The sequence below is a fragment of the Talpa occidentalis genome, unplaced genomic scaffold (genome assembly GCF_014898055.3).
Source record: "Talpa occidentalis isolate TD23 unplaced genomic scaffold, MPIMG_talOcc4v2.1 talOcc4.7, whole genome shotgun sequence".
NCBI classification, from domain to species: domain Eukaryota; kingdom Metazoa; phylum Chordata; class Mammalia; order Eulipotyphla; family Talpidae; genus Talpa; species Talpa occidentalis.
In genome coordinates this window covers 75,034,574-75,060,367 of record NW_023605083.1, presented here as the reverse complement: position 1 = coordinate 75,060,367, position 25,794 = coordinate 75,034,574, and the positions used below count along the sequence as shown (strand labels likewise).

Here is a 25,794-nt window from a genome sequence, read left to right as displayed (position 1 = left end):
AATGGGTGTGTGTGCAGGTGAATTTATAACCTAGTTGGAAGTAAAATGATAAAGTTTACTGCTAATTGCTGTTTTCTCAACTATATGTAAGATGAGCTCCTCAGCCAGGAGTTGCAGGGCAGGAACAGTCATGTGATGAGAGAGGAGAGGACTTGAAATAATTGCTCAGGAAGTTTCCAAGCAGATGAAGTAAGGAAGCATAGGAGGGTAGGAGGGTTGCAAGGTAGTGCTGAGCTCCTCTGAGTATTGTGGTCATGAAGTCAGGGCCAAAGTAGTTGGCTCAGGCATCTGATGGTCTCAGCATATCAGCCACTGGATGCTGATGAAGAAAAGATACAGAGTTTATTCACAGGGTCTGGGTTTTACAAGTCACATACCACAGTACTTTGGGAAGTAAGTGTGTGTGTGTGTGTGTGTGTGTGTGTGTGTGTGTGTGTGTGTGTGTGTGTGAGTTTGTGAGAGAGAGATTGAGAGACTGTCTGGGGGGGAAAGAAGTTGAGGGTGCTTGCAAAGGAATCATCATTTGAACTTCACAAAGTATTTATCAAATATATGACCTACTTAATAGTAGGTATATTTAATAAAGCATATAATTCTAGGCCTATCCACTTATGTTTTTCTATATTATATGATTAAAGATATGTTTTGATGCCATTGTTTGAATCACTCATACTGCTTTTTGTTTTGGCTTATTTTCTAAAGTCTTTTTATTTTGGTTTTTTGAAAATTAACTTGATTTTTACCTCCTGGAACTAATGAGTGAGTAACCAAGAGGTTCTGTAAGCAAAAGTGAAAATTGCATACTTTGTTATGATTGGACCTGTGTTTGGAAATTCTGTGAATTGTGTTATGTCAGCATCCTGCTCATGGAATAGGCTTATGTAAACAATGGGTGTTGGGCAATTCTATGAATGAGCAACTCTCCTTCTCCCTTACAGACTTAACCACTGCAATTCTCCAGATTTCTAAGTGTTTATTTCATAGTAAAAAAAAAGGCTCTAAAAATACCAGGCCAGTTAGGTTTTTATTGTAAATCATTTCATTTAAACTTTGATGGTACATATAAATTTTAAAAAGAAAAAAAAGACATTGAAAGCAAAATTTTGAAGGAAAACTTACAGAAATCTGTCTGTCATTTGTTTTGGCTAGGCATGTAAATGTGCACAAGAAAGGGAAATAACTGTTCCATCTTTTAAGTGAGAGCATTGATACATTAATTGATATTCAAAGAATTTGAATAATAGCATACCAGAATGTACAAATACTATGCCTTCATGAGACTATTACATATACCAAGTTTTAAATGAAAATAAATTCTTTTTTAATTTGATTTGAATTTCATTTATAATTTTTTATTTGTAATACTATTTTTAAAAAGGATAGAAGCATATAATCATATCATAAATGTGCATATCCAGAGTGAAATGAGAAGAGAATTAAAAATGAATTAGGCTTCAGGACAATAGACAGGGACCTACAAGTCATACAAGGAAAGATTATTAGCTTGGGCATTTGAGATGAACTTAAAAATACAGGAGAAGAGGAACCTGCAAGATGTAGCTATCTAGGAAATGAAGAGATAATCTATAGCAAAACAAACCTAAACACTTCACTGTTTCAGACTTCTAGATAACAACAATTTTAGGGATGTATGATTTATTGATTTTGAAAATTTTAAAGTATAGACAACAGTAATAAGTATTCAAAGACAAACAAATGGTTTGCTTTTCACTGGGCAGAAATTTTCTGCCTTCAGGAGTCATTGACCTTCTTCATGGGACTAAGCAGTGAGAGTTCTGGGTTTGTGGCTCCTCCTGACCATGTTCTCTCCCTACAAACAGTCTGGGGTGGGGGTAGGAGGGTACAGTGTTTTGAATGTGAAGTCATGATTGCAGGCAGTGTAGTTTTTATGGTGAGGACTGCATGAAAAATGCCAGTTGCATGCTTCCTGGGAAGCTTGGAAGATGGGCATTGGGAGAGAAAGTGAGAATCATGTCTCTAATTCAGGAAATTTGAAAATATTTTTTGGTATAATTAATTGTTAATATTTGATTGGTGGGCAAATGGAATTATGAAATGAAATGAAATGCATCAAAGACCTCTTTCTCTTCTCCTGGTAATAACAATGTCTAGAAGAATGATTTCTAGAATAATTGGCCTATTTCAGCCCTGCCACTAAACCATGGGAATTAACATTTAATTCCTATTGTGAGTCAGATCTGTAGCAGGTGACTTATATACAAAGTTTTTGTTTATTTATTTATTTTTGTCCTCACAGCAGAGAGGAATTATTTTCTCCCTTTCAAAGACAAATTACAGATTGAGGATTAATGACAGTAAGTGATTTTTCTCCACCGTGCAGCAGAACCTCTGACAGACTAAACATGTCTGACTCAGGTCCTGGGATGTTTCCACACTGAAAGTATTCTAGTCAGCTCCTTTAGCAATCTCGCTGCATAGGGTGGTCTAAGGCTTGTCCACAGTACCACTGTTACAGTAGATGCATAGTGTTTGTTTTGTGGTCTGGAGTTAGGGTGGTGATCCTTAAACTTCACAGTGCAGTGAGGTGGGCAGTGGTCCTGTTGGAAAAGCAGATCCTAGGGCTCTCCACCCAGAGATTTGATTCAGTGGACTAGCTTGCCTGTAATACAAAGCCAGATGATTCAGATTGAGGTATCTCTACATCACATCAGGAGAAACACTGAGGTAGGTAACCCAGTTTTCACATAAGACTTCTCCTTGATGTCTTCATACATGTTTTGATTGATGATGCCATCACTGTCAGATAAGTGTATTCAAAACCAAGCATTTGGCCATGGTAATGAAGAGAGAGAGAAAATTAAAGGTATCTAGAAGCCAGGAGTGGTGTTATCTAGTTGTCAGATTATATTTTGTCTTTACCTTTAAGATTTAAGATTATAGCAGCTACCAATTATCAAGAATGTTCTGTGAGCCAAAACTCTGTGCTGGCTAGTTCCCATGCATGTGCCTCACTTAATTTTGTAACAAACCTATGAAACCAACTTTAGGGTCTATATTTTATAGGAGAGGAAACTGGGAGACTGGACTGGAATACTATTTTATTTTATTTTTTTTAATATTTATTTATTCATGCATACAAGGAGAATACTGTTTTAAAAAAAAAATTACTCCAAGGTCATTGTAGGTAGGATTCAAATCAAAGTCTGTTTAAGATCTTAGGACCGGAATGTAAAAATAAAATTTATTATTAAAAAAAATAAAAAAAAAAAAACAAAGACTGAATACTAAAAAAAAAAAAAAAGATCTTAGGACCTTTTTTCTTTATTTTTCAGATTATACAAATGATACATTAATATATCTCATAAAAGGAATCAAACAATCCAGGCATAGCAGCCTTCCTCGTACTTCTTACCCCTTTACATAAGTAATTTTTACATCAATTAACAATAAATTGTTCTCGTCATCTTTGCATTTATATATGAAAATGCATTCATGGATTACATGTTTCTTTTCACATAAATGCACCCTACTTTCTTTACATAATACTAATTCCTGAAATTTTTTTCCATATCAGTCACAAAGTTTCCTTTATAGCGCCAGTATTCATCTTTGCACAAGAGAAAAGAATAGTCAAAAATTAGAATCCAAACTAATTGTAAAAAACTGAGCCCAGATGGTTTTTCTATTGAGGGTATATGGCCCTCTCTGGGGACATTTTGGTTGTCACAGCTTGGAGGGGTTTGCTGCTGGCATCTAGTGGGTAGAGGCCAGGAAAGCACAGGACATTCTCCATCCCCAACAAGTAATTATCAGACCCAAAATATCAGAAGTGCTGAGACTGAGAAAACATGATTGTTTTCTACTCATCTTAAGGATATTTTAACAGCCCTATGAAGGAGCTTTTTAAATACATGGTCTCCCAGCACTTTTACTTGAAATTGCTGATTTTTAAAATCCATTTGTTTTAAACAGTAGGATTTAAAATCTTCTGAAGAAAAAACATACAAAGGGAAAACAAAGTATACTCTGATTTTTACACTGATTTGGAATCCTATTTGAACTTTTATACATCTCAGAGTATGGTTTATGAAAGAAGCAAAATAATCAATGGTTTCTTATTGAAACTTACTTCCAAACCATGTAATGAGAAAAAGTGTTTCTCAATGCTTGTTTTATATAGTTAGATTTCCTTCTGTAGTAAATTGTTTACTGGGTTAAATTTTGTCCACTTAGACTAGAGTAGATATAGATTCTGTAAAATTGGAAATCATTAAACATTTTAAATTTTGGATTGATATAAAAGAAGCTATGACAATTGCAGATTAATTATATGAGCCTGGTATGCCATAATAAGACTAATAAGCATGACTGTTAACTGTTGGAAACAAGTTATTGGGTTCAGATTGGGCATTGGACATTGTTTATTGTGGCATTGTTTAGGTTAATTTATTCAGCTGCCATTTTGTGTTTGCAGGAAAAAAATTTTTAAGTTCTTTATTTTGCCTCTTTTCGTTGCTTAAGAAGTCTAAGCATTCATTACTACTTTGCTGAAAGATGCATTAATCATAGATATTTGTAATGAAAATGAGGATTTTTTTTCTCAAAAAGATTTTGAATTAATTTAAACATGTTTGATTTTCAGAAAGAACATCTTAGAAATAAACCATACCCTTAGTGAGGACTTTTTTCTTCTCAATTTGTATTATATTAGGTGTGCCAGTTATACACTGAAATGCCTTTTGATTTAATTAATTTGGAAATACCAAATACCATGGAAGCCTAAAATTTTTTGTAACTGATTGATTTCTAAATAACTTTTCAAGCAATGTATATCTTGTTTCTTTTGTAGTTTTATCACCAGCAATGTTATATGCATTCTATCTCATAAAATAATATTCTTTTAATTTCAGATTTTAGAAGATTTAGCCATGAAATTAATCACAATAGTCCCCTTATCTGTGGGAGATAAGTTCCATTATCCTTAGTGGGTACCTGAAACACAGTACAAAGCCCTAAATATATTTTTCCTATATATGTATACTTATGATTAAGTTTAATTAGGCACAGTAAGAGATTAACAACAACTAATAATAAAATAAAGAAATTACAGCAATATACTGAAAAATAGCTATGTGAATGTTGTCTCAGTCTCTTTCTCTCTCTCAAAATGAGTGGTTGTATTGAAATATGTTCTATATTTTGGGCCTCCCCGGTGGTGCAGCGGTTGAGCACTGGGCTGTGAAGCTGCCCGCAGCCTCTGCAGCGCTGGATCGATCCCTGGCCAGCCGCTGAGGGTCCCACATGGCGCACAGACCTTTCCTGCGGCACCCACTGCTCCCCTCAGCAGTGTATTTCGTCAGTCTGCTTGTTCTGCTCCCCGTTCTGGCTCTGGTGAATTCTCTCACCCTCCTGCACTTCTGACTGTACCCAGTGCTTGAATGAATGAATGAATGAATGAATGAATGAATGAATGAACCTTAAAAAAAAAAGTTCTATATTTTAAGACCATGGCTGACTGCAGTATCTGAAACTGAGGAAAGCGAAACCAGAGGGTGAGGCAACTGTCATGATACTACCTTCCTAAGAAATCTCAGTATTGTGAATGCTTCAGACTAACAGACTTAATAATTATTTTGATGGTGTGAAATATTTCACTTGCTTTATTCTACTTTGTTTCTTACAATCTCATCCAGAAGTAATTTGAGGAATTTACAGTCCTGCCACTTGTATATAGTTATCCCTGAACAATATCTAGTTTGGCGCATCTGATTTTGAACTTCGTGAAATGGAATCACACTGCCAGTTTATATAATTTTCTTCTTACTCTTGTCATGTGCTATGTTTCACGCCAGGTTTTCCTATGTGAATTTTAGAAAAGCTTCAGAAATTCCACAAAATAACTTCTGTAAGAATTCTAATGGTACTTCACTGAGTCTGTATGACATAGATTTGATCTTTTCTTGACATTGAATTTTTCTTGCCAAAATCATAGTATATTTTTCCATTTCTGCAGGTTTTTTGTTTTTTTAAAATTGTATAGCATTTAAACCTTTGTTTTGTCATGTAGTGTTATGTACAGACCATTGCTCATCCATTTGACTTTATAGAGCACATCTTCTTTCAGTGAAATAATGTATATTTAATGGTACTTATAGCTTGATTTTGTTTCTAGATTGTCTTTGTTAACAGGGTGTGAAGATAATTTAAGATTGTGTTAAGAAAATTAGCCCGTCTTCACTGTGGCATCTGATTTAAAAAATATAAATCACTTGTCAGTGATTTAATTAATTTTGGAATTTTAGTATTTAAGTAAACAAATTGTTCTAGGATATTAACATAAATGTTTTATTAGATGCTTATGTAAAATGTCCCTTAGAAACATAAAAAGAGAAGTGACTAATTCAGAGAAAGATTGGGAGAAGATTGGGAGAAGCAGATGTTTTATATGGTAAAAGAACCTGTCAGATATTTAAAATGGCATCATTTCTGCTGTAAAGCACTACATAGACTTAAATGCTTCTATAAAGGCTTGACAGAAGAAAAGATTAAACATGTTTTAATATACCTTGAAAATTAAATTTGGGGGCCAAAAATAGTTGAAGAAATTGAACTGAGCTAACAAAATCTTGGTTTTGTTTATCAACCTATAGGGGGAGAAGGTTTTAAAGATGTATTTATGTGCATTATTTTTTTTATTTAAGTATGATCGAGACTGATTTGTAATTTTCCAGTACCCCTTTAACAAATATGGTCCTCACTGATGCTTCTCCTGTTCCTTCCCAGTGCGCTAACACTCTGGCATGCCATAGGTTGCCACAGGCTGGGTAGCCCCAAAGCAGCATATTATTTAGTGAAATTGCTTCCACACCAATATGCCAGGTTCCAGTCAGTATTACTAAATTAAGTAAAACTCTTTGAAGTAAAAGTACATATCAGTGTCATGTTTTTCCTATTATTCTGTGGGCATTTTATGGACTGAAACTTAGGAAAGCAAATTGTGAAAAGGAAAATTTCTCATTTTATACTGTAACAACACCACAAAGGAATTCTACAGTTATTATATTATTTAGTAAAAAAAAATGAGCAATTCATTCTACTGAATTTGATTTAGTTAGTGTTTATTGAACACCTTTTGTGGAAAATGCTAAGGGCTAGTCAACAGTTCCTCTAAGGAATACAAAGATTAGTAAGACAGTCCCTTACTTAGAGAGCCTGTGTGTGGGCTAATGAGTGAAATGAGGACACTCCTAACTACAGTGCAAGGTAGAGCTTGGACGGCTCTGTGAGAGAAATATAAATAGGATACCATGAAGATTTCAAGAGAGTATGATCTCATCGTGTTGGGGAAAGATAAGTATAAATTTGGCAGTTGGAGATGGATGTGAATTAAGTTTCTTAGGTGAAAGAAATTGTGTGCAGAGTGGAAAAGGCCTGGGAAAAGGCAGTGATCAGTGGTAAACCTGATGCCACCAAACCACAGGAATCACAGAGAAAGATTGGGAGAAATAAGTTTGGCCAGGTGGATTGAGGCTTATGGGAGCATCCTTGCTAAGAAATCCAGTGAACACTTGGAGGGTGACAGGAGCACTTCCCTATGTTTTCACTTTCCTACTGCCTCTCTCTACTCCCTCTCTAGTCATTTTCCTCTGTCTGTCCCAGCCAACATCATACACACTCTCTTTCTTGGCTCCTTCTCTTCCTTTCTTCCTTCCCCAGCTGTCAGAATAAGCTCAGAAGCCATCATCTCTGAGAGCTCTTTGAAACCCTACAGTTGGAATTAATCATTATTTCCTGTGTTCCCACAGTGATTGTCTTCCTCACTCATTATAACACTTACTGCATTCTGTCTTGTATTATTACTGTTCCATCTCTGTCTCCTTGCATCAGATTTTAGGGGCTTCATATCACAGTAGTCTCAGTAGAGTGGCTTGTATACAAATCACAATCAATGTATATTCACTGAATGAATGAATGAATAAGGGATCCTGTTTACAAGTTTTGTTTTGTTTTTAAAATTATGTATCAAGAGGAATGGGCAATGTATCCCAAAGTGGTAGAAATTCTAAAAGACTTTAATGGTCATATGAAGAAATTGTTTGGAGAAGCATAAAATATGTGTTCTGTCTTAGTTCAAGAGTACTGACCACATTTTGGCTCTTCTAACTCTGCCTGAGCAAAAACCACAGCCATTCTTCCATACATTGACAGTGCGCCAAACCACGGCTTCCTTGCTCCAATTTTCCTAACCCGCCTGTGAATGTACTGCCTATTACAAGATAAAACAGATACAATGAGGCAAGGACAAAAAAGAACACCTGAAACAAAGGCAGTGGATTTCCCCGAATTTAATTAAAACTTTTCTCCTTATGAAGTTCACCTCCCTGATAGAAGGAATTTTTAAATGACTTTTTTAGATATAGCATACTTCTTAAAATTCCTATAGGAATCAAAATTGGGCATAAAGTTGTTTTGTGCACAGCTGTGTTGGTTCTTGCAATTTCCACTGATGAAGGATTTTTAGATAACAGGTGTGGGGGATGCAGTCGCACATTTTCTTTATGCCCTTCAGGTCAGAACCTGTTCATTTATATCTGTGTCCTTTTTGTAGATATTGATTTGTGTATTTAGAAACACAGTTCTTCATCAATAAAATTAGGGGGTTGAAGTAAAGGATCTCTGCTATTTCTCAAAGCATTTTAAAAACTGTGATACAACACAAGTTTATTGTGCTAAAGCAAAATACCTATAGAATCTTTAATGATTGTGTCTTTAGGCTGTTTACCACTAGGTGGCAGTAAAAAAAGTATTCTTAGCAATGAGAATTGCTTATCAATTTTTAGTTTACTTTAAAAGAGAGATTTGAGGTCTAAAGTTTGAGAGATTGAGATTTATTTTGAAAATATAGAACTATTGCCAGGCCCCAGTATGTTGTTTTTAGGATCTATGCTTATTTTATTCAGGGATAAAACTCTTGTGTCCCTACACAGAAATTTGTTTTAGGGAATTATGGAAAATACAAAGCATGCAAATTGTTTCACAAAACATTTTTATGGTGAAAAGTAAGATATTGTAGAAACTGTAAATAGAGATAGTGTGAAGAAAGTTTAAATCACTCCTAGAAACAATCTGTTTAACTATTTGTTATATTTCTTCATAGTATATTTTTGTGCATACAAAATTAAAATCATATTGAACATACAGTTTTACATTTTGCTATCCAAAATAATGCTACACTGTCTTTCTTATGTCACTAAAAACCTTTTCACAGTATGATTCACACTGTTGGGTAAATCAAGATGAATTCAACCAATCTGATATTGTTGGATATTTTTGGTAGCTTCTAGATTTTTTTCACTGTTATTAGTGATGTTATTATGGACCTAAGTATTTTCTTATGGTATACTCTGTAAATTAAATTATTGGAAAATATGGATTTTTTTTATATATATTTTATTTATACAAGCACTGGGTACAGTCAGAAGCGTAGGAGGGTGAGAGAATTCACCAGAGACAGAGCGGGGAACAGAGCAGGCAGACTGATGAAATACACTGCTTGAGGGGAACAGTGGGTGCGGCAGGAGAGGTCTGTCGTGAAATGTGGGATCCTCGCCAGTGGCTGGGGACCTAACCGGCACTGCAGAGGTTCTGGGCAGCTTCGCAGCCCAGTGCTCAACCACTGCGCCACCAGGGAAGGCCCGGAAAATATGGATTTTAATGCTCTGGCTACATATCATCAAGTGCCTTCTCAGAAAAACTACAAAATGTGCTTCCTATAGCAGCAGAGTTCCCCCCTCTTACCACATCCTTGTTAGTACTGAATATTATGGTATAGGATTGTTTTTTCTTTGAAGAGGGTGGGAGGTAGGGTGGGGAACTAATCTTTACAGTATTTGATTTTTGAAAAATCAGTTTCTAGGGGTGTAGGGTCAAGAATGACACAGGGCAGGTTTTCTGTGATCCAGCAGATCAGGTAAAGGAGGAGTCAGAGCCCTCAGTGGCTTTTTGCAAGCTTTTATTGGGGTTTACCAGGTACACAGCAGGCAGGGGTACTGGGGGGCCAGGAGTCTGGCAGGTCTCCCAGCCCCCAGCAAGTCTTCACTCTATCTGGGCTCTCTGGCGTTTCCCTCTCCCCCTCTCCCCCTCTTTCGCTCTCTCCCTCTCTCGGTCTCTCCTTCTCTCCCTCTCTCCCTCTGCTGCTTCTTTCTCGGGTTCTGCTGGCATTCTCCTGACGCCGCCCCTAAAAGCCCAGTTTTAGCCCAGGTGAATCCTATCTACATCTGCCCACACCCTATTCCATGTGCCCGCCATCAGGCATACGTTCAGGACCGCAAGGATCCATCATCTATCCTGATGGCGGGAGGGCAGAAAAGCCTGACATTTTTTCCTTACCCTACAAGGGGCCTCTTGAATTAAGCCTTAGCACTGTGAAGCTTCAGCAGCCACTGCAGCACAAGTTCGATCTCGGCCAGGGAGCTAACCCACATAGCACAGCAGACCTTTCCTGTCTTGCCCGCTGCTCCCCTCAGCAATGTATTTCAGTAGACCTTCCTGTTCTGTTCCCCACTCTGTCTCTGGTGAATCCTCTCACACACACACACACACACCCACTTCTGGCCTATACCCCAAGTCTTGCATGCTGTAAGGTCAGGACCTAGACACGGTGCAGGTTTTCTGATCCCATGCAGACCGGATAAAGAAGGAGTCAGAGTCCTCAGTGGTTCTTTTTGCAGGTCTTTTATTGGGATTACCAAGTACATGGCAGGCAGGGGTGCTGGGGGGCCGGGAGGCTGGCAGGCCTCCCAGTCCCCAGCAAGTCTTCACTCTATCGGCCCTCAGGCGTTCTCTGCTTCTCTCTCAGCTTCTGCTACTTCTTTCTCGGCTTCTCTTTCGGCTTCTCTTTTGACTTCTGCTGGCGTCCCCGTGACGCCACCCTTAGAAGCCCAGTCTCAACCCAGATGAATCCCATCTACCTATGCCCACATCCTATTCCAGGTGCCCACCATCAGGCATGCATTCAGGACCGCAAGGATCCATCATCTAGCCTGATGGCGGGAGGGCAGAAAAGCCTGACATTTTCTTTACCCTACACATGCATAAATAAATAAATCTTTAAAAAATAAAAAAATCAACTTCTAACCTTATCTGGGGGATTTAGGCTAAGATAGGTCTGCCAATTAAGTTATTTTCATTCTCCCATGAGCTTAAGTAATGTTATAGTCAGCTTGCATAATACAGGCTTTGTGAATGCTATGTAGGGAACTGTTTATGGCTATTTAAAACATGACTCAGGAGGTATTTACAGTCCCTAGTCACACCTCTGAATCTGTTGATTATCATGGACTTTTTCTAACTTTAATTGACTTGGCTACCAAAGCACCTCATGTAGTTTTGGGAAGGCCACCCTCCATGCTCTGAGACAATATGAGTGTTTCCGGGGTTACTGGAGAAAGTTTGGAAATGATTTAACTTAAGGTCTTCACTTTTAACTGACCCGTAGCTGTTACAGCCTTGAAGCTGATTTCCTATTATTACATATACACTGTATTACTTTTTATCCCTACTGGGTCCATAGTACTTTATGCTTTTAATTTTTTAAGGGTCAATCATGCGAATTATGATAGTAATCACCTGTTTATCAGTTGCTTAATTGAAACTTGCTTTAATTTTATTAAAAGCGAAATGTAAAGTAGGTAAAGTATCAGGCTTTTCTGCCCTCCCACCGTTGGGCTTAATGGTGGATCCTTGCAGCTCTGAATGCGTGCCTGATAGCGGACACCTGGAGTAGGGTGTGGGCACGTGTAGGTGGGTACACCTGGGCTGAGAGACTGGGTTTATAAGGGTGGCGCAGCAAAGTGCAGTGTGGTGGTATGGTGTCGAGGATGGGAGTGCAGTGGCGTGTACTGAGTAGCGCAGCGGAGAGTGACAGAGCGTGACAGAATACAGCAACTACAGAAGGCGGAGAGCATGAAGACAACAGGCCTGCTAGAACTGTTAATGAACCTACCTGGTATGGGTTTGTTGCATTACACTAAATAAATGGGATTTTAAGTGAGAGACTATACTTAGAAAACAACACAGTGCTTTACACATGGTAAGCACTCAACAAATTTTCGTTGTCATAATTGTTGGAATTCTTGTGAAGAACCCTTAATGGCAAGCGTCCCAGGCCAAGCACATTCATGGTTGATTCAGGCAAACAGAAAAGGAATCTTTGAGTCTTCGGTAGATTTGACAGGCCTTTAATGCTGAGGCAGGGAACTGGGTACACAGGTAGACCAGCAGGCAGGGCAACAGGCGATAGGGAGGCAGGTTGGCTGGGAGGCAGGCAGCAGCTGAGCCTCCCAGTCCAGGCCATCTCCATGCTTCCTTCTGGCTTCACTTCACTTCGCTTCTCTCCTCTCCTCTCTCTGTCCCCTTTATCTCTCAGCCTGGGCATCCGTACTTAAACATGTGTGCCTTGTGCTCTGTGACCTCTTGGCCCAGGTGCCCACAATCACAGGCATGTGTGCCCCATATTCATGCTCCCAAGTACCCTTTGCAATAAAACCTGGAAGGATAGCAAAGCCTCAGGTGGCAGCCACAGAGATTAGCAATGGAAAGGCAAAAAAAAATGTGTCTAACTTCCTCTATTTTCCCTGCAGCCCTCCTGACAGAAAGACTAGAACACACTAAAGTCTGAGGGGCAGAAAAATCTGCAGACCTATAGGCCCCAAACAAGTAGTGAGGGAAAACCAAACCCAAGTGGGGACTGCAAAGCTAATAAGGCTGCATTGCTTTGGCAAGAAATTTGGCAAATAACAGGCTCTTTACCTGAGGGTCAAATTTGCATTGTTATAAAATAATTCCTTCTGTTTGGTTGAGAGTAACTAAAGGAGGAGTTTCCTTACAAGGTTTGGTCATAGAGTAGGTTACCAGCCTTGGACACGTTCACTGTAGTTTCTTGTGTCTCAGTTGCCTTATTTATAACATACATTCAATAATAGCACTACCCTAGAGGCTGTGGGGGTTAAATCAATTGTTATTTGTTAAGTGCTTAAAACACCTTTGACATATAAGTGCTTCAATTGTTTGTAAATAAAATGCTAAAAGCTTAGAAAGTTTTGCACCTCCAGTACTTCCCTCCCTCATCCAGCATTAGACTGATTTTGAAATCCCAGACCATCCTGACTCTGAGCCCTTAGCCGTCTAGTTTCCAAACCATGCCTGGCCTCAGCCCTTCCTCCCCTGTCTGGTCTGGTGTGGGTACCTCCACATGGATGTGGCATATTCTGAGCAGTCTGGCTGGGCTTTCTTTCAGCACAAAACCTGCATTGTACCCCTTAGTGGGTCAACCCACTTGACATTTGCTGAGGGCTTCACATGTGTTCCCTGCTGTGGTGAGCTAAGCAGAATCCATCACTGAACACCACCCCTCAAATAATGGTACACTGACTGCCCACCTAGGTTTGCCCACCTAGGTTTGCCCACCTAACCACAAATACTTGCTCTCATCCAGATTGCACTTGGTAATTGAACGTAACTGGGAGATGACTCTTATTAGGCTGGCAGCTCCTGTTTGCTTCTGTATTTATAAAGGAGAGATTTGAACTGAAAGGGGCAAATAGGCAAATAATATGCAAATGACTTCCACCCAGACTTTTTTTCACTCCCATAAGGAGTGTTTTAATTATCTCACACCTCACAAAAAGTTCTAACTGTGAATCTGTTTGCCCCTTCTCCAATGGATTCATTTTGGTAAATCACACTATACATGTTGCTGAAGTTTTTTAAGAAATAATCGTAAGTGTCTTCTAAGTAGTCATGTTTCAAACTACCTTGTTAACTTGCTGTGAACTTTTCTCATGTGAAGCAGTAGCTAAGATCTCATATAAGGACAGCAGGTTCATGCTGTATTTGTAGCTTTGCCTGGAGTTTTGCTTTGAGGATATGGAGCCACAAGGATAAAGTGCCAAGAACTATTGGTACAAAAAAAGACTTTATCAGATCCAGATCCAGATAGAGCTCCCTGAACCCTTAGGCGCACTTCATCTGTTTTTCTAATGCTTGTTAGTAAAGATCAACAGTGGATAACATTTGTTGAATTATTTTACATATTTTTGTATACGTGAAACATTTTGTGACAAAATTGAAATGAGAGCCATAATGGCTTAGTGATATCCACCCTGGGTATTATTTGTATGTGTTTTTTGTTTTGGTCTAGCAGGGCCTACCTATTCTTTTATCATGTAATGTGTACTCACAAAATGTAGTGCAGAACTTTTCAAAATTTAAAGTGACTATTTCCCTGTGAATATACTAAAAACACTGATTTTCACACTTTTAAAGGGGTAAATTTCATGATCTATGAATTATATCAGTAAATCATTAAAATCAGGTATTTCCATGTAAAACACTTTTCAAAAAGTAAATATTTTTCCTGACTAAAGTAGAATAAAGAAAATATATATACCCTTAATATTACCACCCTAGAGACTGTTAACATTTGGTGATATTTTCTTCTACTATTCTTTCATTTCCATGTATGGATTTTTTTTTTATGTTGATGAGGTCGTTTCTATGTATAAAATTTTGCACCTTTCTTTCCTCATTTAACTTACTATATAACCAGCTAAAGTACTGTTAAAATTTATAAGCATTTTACTGATTTAAGTGAGCTACACTGTATTATAAAACAATCATACCTTGCTTTTAAGCATTTTTTAACTAAGAAACAACACTTATGAATCTTTGAGCATACTTATCATTATATTTGGATTTCTTTCCTTAAATGTATCATATTCAAATTTATTTCCTTAAAAGTATGCCAGTTACTTTAAAAGAATTTGTTTTAGGATCTTTAGCATTTGTTTTAGGATCTTCTAGTTGCTCTCTTGTAAGGCGAGCCTTTATCAACCATTGCAACACCTTGTTCAGCTTACAAACCTCTGGGTGGACATAGCCTGGCAGGTCAACCATGGTGAGAGACCTTTTTTCATAGAGATGACCATATTTACATGTGGCCCAGATTCTAGGCATTAGACTTAATAGGCACTTACATTTACTTTTAGGAATATTTTTCTGTTCATGTTTTTTAGGGGTTGTTGGCACATGTGCTTTCAACATCCAGATTTGATATAAAAGAAGCTGGTGTTTTCACTCAACATCTTGGGTATACACCTGCAGATTACTATCCTGGTTTGCTTAAAAATGTGAGTATTGTTAATTTATTAGTATTGAAATTTTCCTTGCTTAATCTACCATCAGGAAGAAGGTTAAATGGAAACATTTACTCCTCCAGGAGAGATGTTTAATTTTTCTGTGTTTATCTCTTCTTACCTTGGGTGGACATATGGCCATGTAAGGAAGAAATATGAGATTGGAGATTATGAGAAAGTGGAAAGCCAGAAGTTATTTTAAATCATCCACTCTGTTTCTTAACACATCTCATTTTTTTCTCAAAGATTTTGGGAAAAGAGATCTTTTTAACCAATCTAAACAGACCTTGTACTTTTGGGTAAATTTTGTATTAAAGTTACCGATTGGGGGGCCTCCCTGGTGGCGCAAGGGGTTAAGTGCCGTGCTATGAAGCAATCCGCAGCCTCTGCAGCACGAGTTCGATCCCTGGCCGGCCAGGGAGAAACCCACATGGCGAGGCAGGCCGCTCCTGTCTCGCCTGCTGCTTCCCCTCAACAGTGTACTTCGGTCAATCTGCCTGTTGTGTTCCCCACTCTGTCTCTGGTGAATCCTCTCATACCTGCATCTCTGGCCTGTACCCCAGCTCTTGTATGCATAAATAAATAAATATTTTTAAAAAATAACCTGATTGGAGTTTTATGTTAAAGTAAAATAATCAAATAACAAGCATATAAAATTACAATTATTATATATTTAGACCTTAGTATTAAAGCTGTGTTCTCTTCCTTAATTTTAGCCAAACCCAAGAAATTTTAATTTGTGATCTTGACATAAGTCTTCTAAAAAATATTATGGACTTTTTTTTAAAAAGATTTATGTATTTATGCGCAGAAGAACTGGGGTACAGGCCAGAGGTGTAGGGGGCTGAGAGGATTCACCAGGCACAGAGTGGGGAACAGAACAGGCAGATGGACTGAAATACACTGCTGAGGGGAGCAGCAGGCAAGTCAGGAGAGGTCTGCTGCACCATGTGGGTAGCTCCCTGGCCAGGGATCGAACTCATGCTGCAGTGGCTGTGGCAAGCTTCATAGGTTGCGTCTTAACCCCTTGCGCCACCAGGGAGGCCCTATTATGGACTTTTAATGTTTGCTAACCATCAGATCTTTTGGAAACTTTGTGCATAAATAACATTTTTAAAAATAAGGAGCTAACTTAAAAAATAACTCTAAAATCGCTTTATTTTTAATAAATTTGATTTTATCTCTTGAGAAACTAATGATATGTCTGTTGTACATTTCCTTTAATAAGAATGCAAAATAACAGACATTTAACCTGAAAATCCAAATTATTAGTAAATGTGATTTGGCATTGCTGTTTTTTATTTTGACAAAGTTAAACAAGGAGAGGACAAGTTAGGCAGGGGTGGGGATGGCGAATAGGGAACCTCAACGGAAATATCATTCACACCAAGAAAAATATAACTGATATAATCTGGTGTGCAGTGTGAGTTTAACTTGGGACTGATTTTGTTTTACAGATGGTTTTATCATTAGTGTCTGAACTCAAAGACAATCATCTTAATGGATTTAACACTCAAAAGAGGTAGGTGATAAATGAAACATTCTTTCAAGTTTCAAAGTATATCAGTTTGGTTATGAGAAAAACATTTTACAATTCTTAGAAAATGAAAATTCATAGTTATGGTAATAGTCTATGTGGAGAGATTATTTTAGTGGACTATATGGAAAATTAGTGAGTTTTATCAATTTTTTTTAATCACTCTTCTCACTGTTTTAGGACAGTAAATCATACTACTTCTCTTATGTACCCTCTGAGTAAAAAGCCCTACATCTATGGTAGGGAATACAAGAAAAAAGTGTTCAGCTCATTCTGTTTGTGTGTATATCATTCACACAATCAGAATATATACAAGGCAACAGATAATTGATGTGTGCATCTGAGCTATTTTAAGAAACACAATATTCCAAAATCTAGACTAAACAAATCAAATAAATTTAGACAAATTAAAGGGCAGTTATTCATATCACAATGTGTTTCTTCACTGTGTGAAAGAATTCAGAGTTGTTTTCCTTGGTGAGGATTTCATTAAAAAAATAATTAAGAAAATCTGAGAATCAAAGGTCTTTCTGATTTTTATACAGCTATTGCCAATTAAAATTATATCAAAATGGGGTGTTTGCCCCCAGCTTTTAAAAATCTTTTGAATCTAAACCTTAAAGTAAGCTATAAAACTCGGAAACAGAAGAATTTCTTTATGTCATTGAATTTGGCAGTGATTTTTTTTTAATTAATTTATTTTCTTATGTGGTTGTTAATTTTTGGACAGTATTTGCTTCTTTGTGTTCCCCCCCCCCCCCACACACACACCTTTTAAAAGGCCACATTTGTTAGGAAGAAGAGAAAGAAAGAGAGAGGAACCTGCATAGTTTCAGATGAGCAGGATAGCTGCCTTCAATTTTTGGACAGTATTTGATTTCTCCCCTTGGATGTAGTCCCTGTAGTTCTCCCACCATCATAGCACCCATGACCCATCTCCACAGTCCCCTATGCTCTTCCCTCCCCTGTTTTGATCCTTCAACCTCCCCTTCCCTACTGTATGACTCTGATCTATGGTCAGTTTGCAATTTTGTCTTTTTTCTGACCATTTGTTGTTTGTATTCCACTTATAAGTGAAACCGTCCCATATTTATCTTTTCCTTCTGACTTATTTTGCTTAGCGTAACATCTCCCAGCTTTATATATGTTACTGCAAATGGCGTGAGTTTATCCTTTTTGTTCACAGAGTAGTATTCCATTGTGCATATATACCACTTCTTCTTGATCCATTTGTTACAGGGCACTTAGGTTGTTTCCATATTTTGGCTATCGTAATACTGTAATAAACATAGAGTGAGGGTTTCCTTTCAAATTAGTGTTGTTACGCCGTTTGAGTAGGAGTGGAATTGCTGGATCATTTGGTAGATCCATTTTTAGTGTTTGAGAACCCTCCACACAGCTTTTCATAGTGGCTGGACCAGTTTGCATTCCCATCAGCAGTGTAAGAGGATTCCTTTTTCATCACATCCTTACCAGCATTTGTTTCTAGTTTTTTAAACATGGACCATTTTTCACAAACGTGAGGTAGTATCTTATTGTGGTTTTGATTTGTATTTCCCTGATAATAAGTGATGTTGAATCTTTTCCCATATGCCTGTTGGCCATTTGGATTTGTTCTTGGAGAAGTGTCTTTTTAGCTTTTCTGCCCATTTTTTGATGGGGTTATTTGCTTTTTTTTTTTTTTGAGTTGTGTAAGCTCTTTGTAGATATTTGATATCAGTCCCTTATCAGCTATTTGGAATGCAAATATTTTCCCCAATTCAGTAGGGTGTCTTCATATTGTTTGCTGTCTCTTTTGCTGAACAGAAGCTTTTCACTTTGATGTAGTCCCAGCTGTTGATATTCTCCTTTGTTGTCCTTGCTTCTGGAGATGAGTTCTCAAAGATGTTTCTGAAGTTTATGTCGTGGAGTGTTTTGCCTATGTTTTCTTCTATATATTTAATGGTTTCAGTTTTTACCTCCAAGTCCTTTACCATTTTGAGGTGATTTTTGTGTATGGTATGAGATAATCTGTCATTCTTTTGCATGTGACAGCACCATTTACTGAAGAGGCTTTCCTTATTCCAGTATTCTTTGCGCTTTTGTCATTGATCATTTGTTGACAATATAGATGTGGTTTTACTTCTGGGCTTTCAATTCCATTCCGTGGTTGTGCATCTGTTTTAATTCCAATACCATGCTGTTGTTATTATGGCTTTGAATTATAGTTTGAAAAGTCTGGAGTATGATACCTCCATTCTTCCCTTTTTTAGAAAGGAGAGTTTGGGCTTTTTGAGGTTTTTTTGAATTTCAGTTTTTATGAATTTCAGCAATATTTGTTCCATTTTGCTGAAAGATGTAATTGAATTTGTATTGGAATTGCATTGAATAGGTAAGATGGGCACTTGATAATGCTGATTCTTCTGATCCGTGAACAGGGAATGTTTTTCCATTTCTTTGTGTCTTCTTTTGTTTCTTTTAACAATGTTTTATAATTTTTCTTTTATAGTTCTTCTCCTTTGTTAGGAGATGTTATTCATAGGTATTTAATTTTTTGTACAATTTTAAATGGGATGGTTTTCTTAATTTCTTCCTCTTCAGACTGTTTGCATATAGCAAGGCCACTGATTTTTGTGTGTTGATTTTGTAACCTGCTACTTTACTGAACTGGCTTATTACTTATAATTAGTTTTTCCATGGATTTTTTTTTTTATGATTCTGTGTAATCATATCCTCTGCAAATAATGATAGTTTTACTTTTTCCCCAATTTGCATTCTTTTTATGTCTTTCTCTTGCCTAATTGCTCTAGCTAGGACTTCCAGTATTATATTGAAAAGCAGTGGTGTGAATGGACATCATTGCATAGTTCCAACTCTTAATGAAAATGGAATGGTTTTCAATTTTTCTCCATTGATAATAATATTAGCTGTATGTAGTTTTGTCATATATGGCTTTTATTATGTTAAGATATGCTCCTATATTCCAAGTTTTTCATGGGCCTTCATCATTAATGGATGATGAACTTTATCAAGTGCTTTCTTGGCATCAATAGATATGATCATGTGGTTTTTTATTTTTCCTTTTTTTTTTTTTGATGTGAGTTACAATAATTGATTTTTTTTGGATTTTGAACTATCCTTGTATCCTTGGAATAAATCCCACCTGGTCATGGTGTATAATCCCTGTGATGCATTGTTGAATTCAGTTTGCTAGGATTTTAGCATCTTAAGGATTTTAGCATCCATGTTCATTAGGGAGGTTGGTCCATAGTTTTCTGTTTTTGTGTCATCTTTGTTTGTTTTTGGTATAAGTGTGATTAGTAAACCTTGTAAAATACATTTTATAGTGTTCCTTCTTTCTCAATTTTTTGAAAGAATTTTTGTAGGATAGGCATTAGTTCATCTTTGAATGTTTGGTAGAACTAGCTTGTGAAACCACCTGGTCCTGGGCTTTTGTTTTGGGGGGAGTTTTGATTACTATTTCAGTTTATTCACTTGTGATTGGTTTGTTCAGGTTTTCTATTTCTTCTTCATTAAACCATGGATGATTGTATAATTCCAAAAATTTGTCCATCTCATCTAGATTCTCTGAATTTCTGCTGTATCTCTTGTAATTTCTCCTCTTTCATTTATCATCCTACTTATTTGAGTGTTTTCCCTGTTTTCTTTGTTAGGCTAGCCAGAGATTTATCTATTTTGTTTATTTTTTTCAAAGAATCACCTTTTGGTTTTATTGTTTCTTGCACTGTTTTATTTCTTGCACTATTTTATTTCTATTTCATTTACTTCTGCTTGCATTTTTATTATTTCCTTTCTTCTGCTGGATTTTGAGGGGGTTTTTTGTTGTTCTTATTCTAGTTTCTCAAGATGAAAGATTAGGTTGTTTCCTCTCGTGTTTCTTGATGTGGGTCTAGATTGCTCTGTTATTCCCTCTTAATACTTCCTTTGCTGTGTCTCACATGTTGTGGAAAATTGTATCCTCATTATCATTTTTCTCAAGGTATTTTTTATTTTTTCTTTAATTTTCTTATTAACTCAGTGGTCTTTCCATAATGTGTTGTTTAGTTTGCACATAATGGGGGATCTTTTTGCTTTGTGTATGTTTTCTAGTTTGATAACTTTATATCAACAAAAATATTTGGTATGATTTAAATCTTCATATATTGTTGATGTTTGTCTTGTGACCCAGATGATGTGGATGATCCTAGAGAATGATCCGTGTGCACTTGGAAAAAAATATACATTCCGTTTTTGGGGGGATGCAGTGTCATAAATGTCTGTTAGGCTCATGTGGCCTAGGACTTTGTTTAGGGCTCTTGTGTCCTTTATTTTCTGTCTCACTGATCTGTACATTGGTGAAAGTGGGGTGTTGATGTCTCCTACCAAATATGTATTTTCTTCAATGTCTGTTTTCAGAGCTGATAGTAATTGTCTAATGTATTTTGGTGCTCCCTCATTTGGTGAATGTGTACAAATGAGCTTTAGGTCTTCATATTGTGTAGTCCCCTTGATGTTATATAGTATCAGTCCATGTCTCTTGTCACCTTTATTAGCTTGAAGTCTATTTTATCTGATATAAATATGGCTGCCCTGCCTTCTTTTGGGTGCCATTTGCTTGTAGAGTTGTTTTCCTACCATTTACTTCCAGTCTATATTTATCTTTGAAACTTAGGTTGTTTCCTGGAAGCAGCAGAAGGTTGGATTCAGGTTGTTTCCTGGAAGCAGCAAAATGTTGGATTCTGTTTTCTAATCCAACTTGCTACTCTGTCTTTTTATTGATGAGTTTAGTCCATTAATATTTATGGTGATTATTGATACATGGAAGTTATGTTACTGTCATTTCATTCATCATTTTGTGGTTTTATTTCATTCCTTATTCAAATTTTCATGTTCATTCCTTTATTGGTTTATTTTTATTTTTTTAAAATATTTTATATAATTCTTACATCATTTTTCATCTTTGCACAATGTATGCATTTTCATTTTGGTTATATTCCTCATACAATTTCACCCCCCCCCCCTTATTTTGACGTTAGTTCTTCCTGTCCCCGCCCTTCCCTTCTTCCCCCCCACCCCCACCCCCTTTATTGGTTTAGATCTTAAGTCTCCTTGTAATATTTCTTGGAGTTAATAGTAGTGAATTCCCGAAGATTTTTGTTTCTCTGAGAAGGTCATTATTTTTTTCCTCATATGGGAAGGAGAGCTTGCAGGAAAATGTATTCTTGACTGGCATATTTTGTCTCTTAAGTTTTTTGAATATGTCACTCCATTCACTTCTTGCCCATAGTGTTTCTTCAAGGAAGTCTGATGTTTGCATAATTGATTTTCATTTCTTTCTTCAAGTTTAGGAAGTTTTTCTCAATTATTTCCTTAAATAGCTTTTCATTTTGCTTCCGTCTTCTCCTTCTGAGTTTCCTGTGGCTCATATATCCTTTCTTCATGGTGTCAGATTACCCTTGAAGTCCTTCTTCATTCGTTTTTCTTTGTATTTCTGTTTCTTTTTCTTTCTTGATTCTTTTTCATATCTGTCTCTTTGAGAATATGGATTCATTCTTCTATATCATTTATTATATTTCCATGGCTTTTTTCAGAATTTTTTCCTCTTTAATTCTTTATTTTCTTATTTAAAGTTTCAATCTTGATCTTCTGTTTCTTGATTATGTTTCTTATAAAATTATTTTCCTTTTTTGCAACTTTTTGTATATTTCTAATTTGTTTTTCTGAGTTTATTTTGTGTTGTTCAGTTTCTTTAATTTTCTTAATTATGGCTGTTTTAAATTCTTCTTCTGACAGGCAGAAGTTTTCTTCCATGTCAATGTTGGATTCTGGGGTTTGATTTTCTCTCCATGATGAATTGTTACCCTGAGTGCTTCTTTGGTTATTTGTGTTTTTCCTTTTCCCCACTGTTCTGTGTGGGCATAGCATTACGTGATGGTGGGCATAGCTATTGGGGTCTTGTAAGATCTAGGGTGGTGCTAGAACCTCCTCCAAAGCACTTCCAGGCCTTGTTCTCGTGGCTAGGAGGGCTGGGGGGATGCCAAGAGGCTGAGTTGCTAGAACCTCACCTCACCTAGGAGCTTTGGCTCAGGGCCTGTTTATGGTGCCCAAGAGAGTAGAGCGTTGCTGAAGATCCCCAGTATCAAAGCAGGCCCTATGTAACTGAACACTGAAAGGGGTGTACTTCCCCATGTAGCAGGGGAGCAACAACTGAATGCAAGGTCCTGCAAGGCTGCAACTGGAGCTTCTGTCAGCTCCCGCGGAGCTGGTCGCTGGGCCTGGAGTCAGGGTTGCTACTGAGGGTGTGCTGAGGGTCCCTGATGTAGAGAAAGGTCCTGTGAAGCTCAAACTGGGACACCAATCTTCTTGGCAGTGTTTTTGATATGACACCAAAAGCATAAGCAACAAAGAAAAGCTTATAAAAATTGGACTTTATTAAAATTAAGAATTTATGTGAATCAAAGGATACTATCAAGAGAGTGAAAAAATAACCTATTGGATGAGTGAAAACATTTGTATGTTATATATCTTATAGAGAATTAATAGCCAGAATATATAAAGAACTCCTAAAACTGAAAACAAACATAAGCTCAGTTCAAAAATAGGCAAGATTTTTTAATATGTACCATTCTCACTGGTGTAAGATGGTATCTCGTTGTAGTTTTGATTTGCATTTCCCTGATTACAAGTGATGTTGAACATTTTTTCATATGCCTGTTGGCCATAGGCATTTCCTCTTTGGAGAAGTTTCTTTTTAGCTCTTCTGCCCATTTTTTGACTGGATTATTTACTTTGTTTTTGTTGAGTCTCATCAGCTCTTTGTAGATTTTTGTGATCAGTCCTTTATCATTAGTGTTGTGTGCAAAAATTTTCTCCCAAGATTTGAATACAAATTTCTTCATAGAAGATGTATAACTGATTAATAATCACATGAAAAGATACTCACCATCAGTAATTATTAGTGAAATAATAATCAAAACCACAATGATTATGCCATCACCCCTACTAGGATGACTATAATTTAAAAAACCAACAAACATATTAGAAAATAACAAGTGTTTCCAACAAATGTTGGAAAGAATGCGAAACTACTGGATCTTTTATAACTATCTGCAAGAATGTGAAGTGGTACAATCATTTTGGTAAACAGTGTGGTGGTTCATTATAAGGTTAAATATACATTTGCCAAATGGCACACAACTCTACTCTTAAGTGTTTTACTCATGACAAATGAAAACATTGATACTCACAAATGGTTTTTATGCAAATATTCATATCTCTTCTTTATTTACAATTGTTTCAAAACCAGAAACAATCTAAAATACCATCAAGTAAATGGATAAAGAGGTGAAAAAATTATCTGTGGTCACCATTTAAAAAGTGAAAAGACAAATTATAGCCTGTGAGAAAATATTTTCAAATCATACATTTGATGAAAGATTCAAACCCAGACTATACAAAGAAAAATAAGTAATAAGAGGATAAATAACCCAGTTAAAAATAACTAAAAATAGACAAAGGACTAAAATACATGTTGTTAAAAATAAATGGTTAATAATCATGTGAGTACATGTCTGAGAATGTCCATAAGAGCATTATCCATTATAGACAAAAAGTGGAAGCAGTCCAAATATCCATCAATTTATGAATGGATATATAAAATATGCTGTTTCTGTATTACTGAATACTATCCCTCAATATAAAAAGAACAAACTGGTTTCTAAGATGACCAAGAAAAGAAAAAATTATGGTCATACCACAAAGGGCCACAGCCACATGCATGCAGCCTATTTGCTGCACCAGCTGCATCCTATGTGTGCCCGAGAAATAGGACTTTAAGAAATTAGTCCTTCAAAATATAGTGGAGGCTGCAATTGTCAGAGACATTTACAAGTGTTTTTGCGGTCTGTGAGTTCCCAAGCTGTATGTGAGTTGTGCCATTCACAGCAAAAAGTAATCAGGGATTGTCTTCCTGAAACCTGGAAGAACAGGAACAACCCCATGATGATGATGTTGATGGTTAGCTGGGGTACAGGCCAGAGGTGTGGGAGAGTGAGAGGATTCACCAGAGACAGAGCAGGGAACAGAGCAGGCAGACGGACCAGTAGTATTGCTGAGGGGAGCAGTGGGGAGACAGGAGAGCTCTGCCATGCCATGTGGGTATCTCCCTGGCCGGGAATTGAACCCGCGCTGCAGAGGCTGCGGACAGCTTCACAGCGCTGCGGTCAACCCGCTATACTACCAGGGAGGCCCAAATTCGTTAAAAAATCTTTTGAGTATTTAAAATAAATGTGTTTTTATAGTACATAAAGTGCATATAAATATATAAAACCCCTAGAGTGGATGGAAAGCATTAGCATTTACATTCAGTTATTTACACATCAGGTAAAAACTACCCTTCAGATGAATGTTGAATAATGGATCACTTGAATTACAGAGTTAAAATATTATTATTAAAGGGGTCTAAAAAACCAGTGGAATGCAATGTATGTGTATGTACCAAACTCCAAAATATGTTGAGTTGATGATTTATTAAAGCTCAGTTGAATAAACAAAGATGGACTCAAAACAAACCCAAACTGTTAATAAATAGGAAGAAACAGCCACAGTTTCAGATATTTGCAACCTATAAAAGCAAATATTAGTATGCAAAATAGAAATGTCTCTTTGTAAATCAATTATAAAGAGACAAACACTCCAGTTTCAAAATGTACAGAAAATATATGCAAATCATTACCAAAAGAGGAAAAATGAGTGAATAATAAACATTTAAAAATTTCTTGAGGAGTGCTATCAGGAAAATAGAATAGGAAACCCCACTGCTTGTTCCCCCACAGAGACGCTGACAGTGTTTGTCCCAAAGACTTTTGAGTCTCAAAAAAAAAAGAAAATTAATATGTCAGTGTATCCCAGACAAACTTAAAGTCAAGAATAGCCACACTGAAATGGGTGAGAAAGCCATATCATATTAACCTCTGTAGCCCTTTCCCAAAGCCAGCCCAACTTATTAGGAGTCCAAGTGCAAATCCAACTTTCAATTTTGTCCTTGAAAGGGAAAGAGAAAAATGGAATATGTCTAATATTCTAGGGGTGGTAGGGGGAGCG

At 36.9% G+C, this 25,794-nt stretch overlaps 1 protein-coding gene across 7 annotated transcripts in view; it reads left to right on the top strand.

Moving 5' to 3' along the window:
* Window positions 1-25,794, top strand: part of FANCC (FA complementation group C) — a 280,667-nt gene that overhangs the window by 174,855 nt on the left and 80,018 nt on the right. For all 7 annotated transcript variants that reach the window (XM_054689352.1, XM_054689348.1, XM_037494448.2 and 4 more), the window contains 2 exons: window positions 15,057-15,170; window positions 16,634-16,698. In XM_054689352.1, coding sequence (XP_054545327.1) covers window positions 15,057-15,170; window positions 16,634-16,698 — 179 coding nt within the window. The remainder of the gene's footprint in view (window positions 1-15,056; window positions 15,171-16,633; window positions 16,699-25,794) is intronic.